This window comes from Bubalus kerabau, chromosome 23 (assembly GCF_029407905.1).
Source record: "Bubalus kerabau isolate K-KA32 ecotype Philippines breed swamp buffalo chromosome 23, PCC_UOA_SB_1v2, whole genome shotgun sequence".
NCBI lineage: Eukaryota > Metazoa > Chordata > Mammalia > Artiodactyla > Bovidae > Bubalus > Bubalus kerabau.
The window spans coordinates 36,718,517-36,724,856 of record NC_073646.1 but is presented as its reverse complement, the minus strand read 5'-3'; the positions used below and the strand labels follow the sequence as shown (position 1 = coordinate 36,724,856).

At 54.6% G+C, this 6,340-nt stretch overlaps 1 protein-coding gene across 1 annotated transcript; it reads left to right on the top strand.

The window, feature by feature from the left end:
- Positions 1-949: 949 nt before the first annotated feature.
- LOC129637674 (mucin-3B-like) lies at positions 950-6,042 on the top strand. The gene is given in 11 exon segments (XM_055561889.1): positions 950-1,103; positions 1,205-1,306; positions 2,232-2,347; positions 2,464-2,522; positions 3,131-3,279; positions 3,663-3,728; positions 4,085-4,247; positions 4,419-4,610; positions 4,688-4,770; positions 5,071-5,123; positions 5,291-6,042. Coding segments are annotated over 11 exon segments (1,179 nt in total). The 3' UTR covers positions 5,333-6,042.
- Positions 6,043-6,340: the final 298 nt, after the last annotated feature.

Here is a 6,340-nt window from a genome sequence, read left to right as displayed (position 1 = left end):
TACCCTACCCACGATCCCTGCCACCCAGTCCACGTCCACCCCTTCATCTCTGACTGGGACGTTTACCACAACCAGAACTGAGGTCACCACTCCCACGCATATGTCTCCCCCTGCCACATTGATCACAGCATCCTCGAGCACTCCCTCAACCACAGAAGTTGCCAAGACTGGGACCACAAACATGGCAACAACACCCACCTCCATAACAGCTCTCAGGACTTCAGGTGTTTCTCCCTCTTCAGCTTTCCCTATATTGAGTACTTCTACTAATGCGATAAGTACCCCTTTTGGTACCATCATCTCCTCTTCAATACCTGCAATAATGTCATCTTCCATTAGCCCAAGTTCAGAGGTCTCTGCGACAAGTAGTTCTTTTTCTATCTCCTCTCATATGTCCAGTGCAGAGAACACAGGCCCTTCCTCTCTCACTGCTTTTCCCACCTTTTCATCAACTGAAACGACAAAAACTTCTTCCACCATGACTTCCATAATGACATCTCCTACCCAGACGACCACCATGCTGACTCTGTTTTCCACCACCCCGTGTCCAGAATCCATATCAGTTACAATAGTGTCTGCTTCTCCCACTACACCATGTGTCGAAGTGGGTCCAAATGCTGAAGTTACCTCTATGCCCACTGTCCCATTATCAGTTTTTACCTCTACTACTGAGATGGTCACCTCTCCCAATTCCACAAGTATGACAACTCTGTTCCCTGATAAACTGGGTACTTCTTCTCCCAAGCTGGACACTAACCCCTCCAACAAGACTGCTGCTCCTAGTTCTATCAACACTGGAAGAATTCCCATCAACACGGTTTTCCCAAGCAAACTAAGGCCTAATAGTGGGACCTGGATCAACTCCAACTTTGTAAATACTCGGCCTGTGCCTGGCCTCATTACCTCCCCATGCATCGTGAAACGCAGAAGGAGATCTTCATCTTCCATGATGGCTACACGCAAGTTGACACCTCAAAGCCTACCAATCACCAGAGTTCCACGGATACTGGTGGACACCAAGACTCTCTCTACGCATACATCTCGCTGGACAACTTTGACGACTACTCAGATGACCACACAGTCCAGGTTTACCAGCAGCCCAGGTTGGAGCTCCTGCCTCCTTTTTACGCCTTCTCATTCCCTTGCTGAATCCCATGACCATGGTCAGTCCTGGCCTGAACTTCCCTTTTCACTCGCCACCCAGGCGCTTGTGACAATGGTGGCAGCTGGACGCAGGGCCAGTGCTTCTGTCCCCGAACTTTCTATGGCTCCCACTGCGAGTTGGCTGCCAGAGAGATATATCTGGGTGAGTTGCTTTTTGCACTTTCTCTTGGGAGGTGTCACTTTAATGAGACCAACCATTTTGCCAAATCTCTTTATCCCTGTTTTCTCCCTCATGCTCTCTTCTACCCCATACCATACCTATCCTCCACTCTTACCTCCAGGAGGTCACTGGGGCCACTCTCTTTCCTAGGACCTCCTCCCAGTCTGTGTTGCTAATTTCTGCTGTATCAAATTACCACAAACTCAGCAGATGAACCATGCAAATGTATTACTGTAGAATTTTGTAGAAGTCCAACCTGAGTCTTTCAGGGCTAAAATCAAGGTGTTGGCTAGGGCTGGGTTCTTTTTGGTAGCCCTAGGGGAGAATCCATTTCTTTGCCCTTTCCACATTCTCCAGCCTCCTACATTTCTTCCTCAAGGCCCCCTGGCTACATCTTTGATGCCAGCCACATTGCATGTCTGTTCCTTTTTTCCATACTTAACATCATCCCCTGAGTGGTTCTCATTTCTTCTGAGTCCCTCTTCCCCTGCTAAGGACTCTTGTGATTACACTGGGCTCAATCATATATTCCACGTTAATTTTCCCATATTAAAGTCAGCTGATTAGTACCCTTAATTCTTTCTGCCACTTTAGCTCCTCCTTGTCATGTAGCATAATATATTTCCAGGTTCTGGGGATTATACATAGACATCTTTGGGGCCACTATTCTTCTTCCCACTGGGGCAGACTAGAGAGGGACTACAGAACTGACTGTGGGACATCCCACTTCCAGTATTTCTCACATCTCAGGACAACACATCCCAGAAATCCTACCTCCTTCCTTCTGCTATTCATTCAGTCCTCAGGGAACATGGAGAGGGGCAGTGGGAGCAGCTTCTGGGTTAGGGTGGTGACGTCAGACAGGAATGGACGTTGAAGTGACCAGAGCAGGGCATGTTGTGTACAGATATGGTGGACAGTGAAGTGGGCATGGAGGTGTCTGTCAACCAGGAGTTTTCCCTGGACCTCAATGACAACAGTTCCAAGGTCTACAGGGATTTCACGAACACCTTCCGGGATCAGGTGAGGAGGAAGGGGTGGGGGAATTCAAAACTCAAATGACCTTGGAGTGGAGCTTGGGCCTGGGGGTGCCCTCTGATTGGAGGTTCAGATGTGAGCCAGGATCCTTCACATTTCAGATAAAGAAGATTTACCAAAATGTGCAGGGGTTCAAGGAGGTGCAGATCCTTTCTCTGAGGTAGGACCCCTTTCCAGGGCTATGGAAGCAGTGTCAAGTGTGTGTGGTGGTGGGTGGAGAGCACAAAGAAGGGCCAAAGAAGCCATCCCTTGCTTTTGGAATCATTCAATGTCATAAAGAGAGGGATGGACGGAGGAGGCAAGGAAACTACTCCATGGAGGGTGTTTGGGGATCACTTTCAGGATTCATTCCTCTGTAGGAGGGATGGCTCCCCTCTCCTTGAAGCATGCTGGATGCAGAATGATTGGGATCTACAGGGAGGTGGTGCCTGAGGCTTGGTGCCTGGTGTCTGAACCATAGCTGGTCTCTCTGGTTGGCAACTGGCCTAGTGGATGGGTCAGCAAGAGGGAGGCAGAGAGCCCAGAAGGGCCTGGTTTGATTATGGCTTGAGGGAACACAAAGAGAATGTTAATCATTCCTTGTCCCGCCTACCCAGGCTAGCAGCCCCTTCTGGACATAATCAGTCTGGAATCCCATCTCATTGCCTCTGCCCCTTCCTGCCAACACCTGCATAGCTGTGGCTGGTCCGGAAATGCCCTTCTACAGTTGTATGGTGGCTTGGGCCTGGGCCCCTTTTAAGGCTCTCTGCACCCCACCCCTGCCCCCAGGAATGGCAGCATCGTGGTGGAATATCTAGTCCTGCTGGAGTTACCCTTCAGCCTCCAGCTGGAGGAGGAGTATGAGAAGGTGAAGGTGGCCTTGAAGGAGGAGCTCCAGAATGTCAGCCAGGATGGGAACAGCTGCCAGAATGACCAAGGTGAACAGAGGCTGGGGGCCTGGGGCTGGAAGGAGGGGTCAGGGTCACAGCCACCATCCCAGCCTGCTCCAACTCACACAGGGGTCTTCGGGGGGCAGGTGTCAGCCCTGTGGTACCTCAGGCAGGATAGGAGAAGAGAGACAGGTCCACAGAAAACCGGGTCAAGGGTGAGCCTAAGGAAGGGTTGTCAGAACCCAGGAGCTGCAGAAGAGAGAGTTGCTCAAGGTCTCCCGGGTGGCTGAGGACCCCTGGCTATTCAGGGGACATGAGGGAGGCCCAAGGAGCCTTCCTTCATGGCCCATCCAAACCTCCCCCATACTGACAGAGCGCTCTCTGTCCCTTCCTGTGCCTCCCCCGATTCCACCTGTGCCTGTGCCCCCCAGTCCTGTGTTTTAAGCCTGACTCCATCAAGGTGAACACCACCACCAGGACGGAGCTGTCACCTGAAGGTGAGAGGTGGGGCAAAGGGCTGAGTGGCCCCAGGTGGCCGGGACCCGTCCCACAAGGGACATCTGTCATTGAAATTCCCAAGGAGGAGGGGGAGACCTTTTGGGGACGCAAGTGGTACCGACCTGGCAGGGCTGCCTCTCAGGTCCTTGTTGGTAGCTTCCGCGTGGGCAAGGATCAACAGGGAAGGTGAGGAGAGGGTGACGAGCCTACCCTGCACTCATAATCCCACGGTCTACCCGCTGACACGCCACCCGCGGAAATGCAGTCCTCTATCGATTTTCAGAATTACCATAGCCAGGCCCCAGAGTAGAATGGATGAGGTCTTTACATCTGCAACCCCCTACCTACCCCCCAGCCATCTGTCGCCGTGCTGCTGCCGAAGGTTTTAAGGATTTCTACTTCCCTTTACTGGAGGAGAACCAGCTCCGCTGTGTCACCAAATGCACGGCAGGCGTGAAAGGCGCCATTGACTGCCATCAGGGCCAATGCGTTCTGCAGAGGAGTGGTCCTTCTTGCCGGTGAGGCCCCGCCCACAGCCAGCTGGGCCAATCATCTGGCCCCTCCGGCACCGCCCCCTCGTCTCCTGGTGGAGCCCCTCCCACTTGCCAGGACCTGGGTTGTCTAGGGGCACTTATTGTCCTGGCGCGGGAGGTGGTGAGGTGGTGTTGACCTGTGACCCCGTCCTCCAGCTGCTTCTCCACGGACACGCACTGGTTCTTGGGCCCGCGCTGCGAGGTGGCCATCTCCTGGAAGGCGCTGGTCGGGGGCCTGGCGGGAGCTGGGGCCCTGCTTCTGCTGCTGCTGGTGGTGGCGCTGAGCGTGTTCGTTGTGTGCTCCCAGAGGAGGGACAGGCAAGGCCGAGGCAGGTGAGTGAGCTGGGGGTGGATGGGTGAGGGGAAAGGCGTCCCAGACCAGGTTACCCTGCTCTGACAACGCGGCGCCCTTCTGGCAGGTCCAGGGACGACAGGAAGTGGTTCGAGACCTGGGATGAGAGTGCAAAACCGGCTTTTTCTAACTTTGCCTTCCAGGATGACAGAAGAGGTGAGTCTTGTCTCCTGGAGAAGGTGGGGGCTGGAGGGTGCTTCCCTGGGCACCATTTTGGTCTGGGCAGACCAGAGGACTTCTCTTGTCCAAGACAGGCGTCTACCTCCTGCCCTAGAGTTTACTTCGCTGCTTCCACGCACCCCTCTAAGGCCCAGGTCCTGCACAGGACCTCCCTGCAGGGCAGGCCCAGGGGCCCAGGAACGCCCTGAGGCCCTGCCTTCCTCACTTTCCTTCCCTCCCCCTTTTACTCCCCACCTCTTCCTCTTCCTCCCCCTGTTCTCTTTTCTCTCTCTCTAGTTAACGAAGAAAACTTCCCTGTGGCCTTGGACACCGTGGACACCAATGCCAGGGTGAGGGGTCGGGATGGGTTGATGGGAAGGAGCTGTCACAGGTCCAGCTCCTGATGCCCCTCTCCCAGGGCAGAGGGCTGGCTGGGACAGGAGGCAGTAACCTCCTAGCCAGGCCCCTGCAGGATGGTTCCTTATTCTCACTACCCGTCTTGTGAATTCTATGGCAGGTGCATATTCACAGACCTGAGGTGGTCTCGTCCTCACTGTGAGCCCACACAGCCCTCTCCACCTGCCCGGACAGCAGAGAGAACCATCTGCACTGCCTTTGGAGAGATGGCCACGGGCTCGTGAGGCTCAGTCTCCTGGTTTCCTAGGGCATAACAGACCTCCGCCTACCCTCATCCTTCCCCCAACTTGGGTGAAACCCACCTGGAGACCCAGTTCATATCCATGCTCTTCCACTGTGGGACCTTGGGCAAGTCAGTAACTTCTCTGAACTTTGGTTTTGTCACCTGCAAAATGCAAGTGGCCCACTCCTCCTGGTACTTCCTGTTGGTTATAGTGAAACCAGATGTCTTGGGTCTGACCTCTGTCCCAATGCACCTTCCTGTGTCGGCCTTCATGCTCATATGGCTTCACTCACATCCCCAGTCCCCGTGTCCTTCCCTGAGGCTCAGGCCTCTGCCTCTCCTTTTCCCGTGTGCATCCCTACTGCCAGCCAGGTCTTCCCCCCATACCTGTAAGCAGCCTGCAGCCTGTCCCAGCCTCCTACCCTGTCCTTCTGTAACTCCCTGCTGCACCCCTCCACCACTTCTTAACCCTCTCCCCTCTGAAGCTGCTGCTGCTGCTAAGTCGCTTCAGTCATGCCCGACTCTGTGTGACCCCATAGAGAGCAGCCAACCAGGCTCCTCCATCCCTGGGATTCTCCAGGCAAGAATCCTGGAGTGGGTTTCCATTTCCCTCTGAACCCACTTCTTCTTAAGTCCCTCCTCCCCCACACTCCCGCCGTGTGTCTCCCTGTTTCCATACTTTCCCCTTCCTCATCTTTCTACCCTCAATCCTAAATCCCCCCTGCCCCCCACATCTCCATGCCCCACTGCTAAATCCTCCCTCCTCCCCACCCCCTCTCCCTAGGTAGGTACAGATGCCCTCTGCATCTTAGGACCCCCAACTGGGGTTCCCTAGGCCAGGTCCCCCATTCTGAGTCCCCATCCTTCCTGTCACCCCTAAGGGCCCTGGATCCCGGTGGGTGGGGGGTGGCAGGTAGGTTCCCAGGC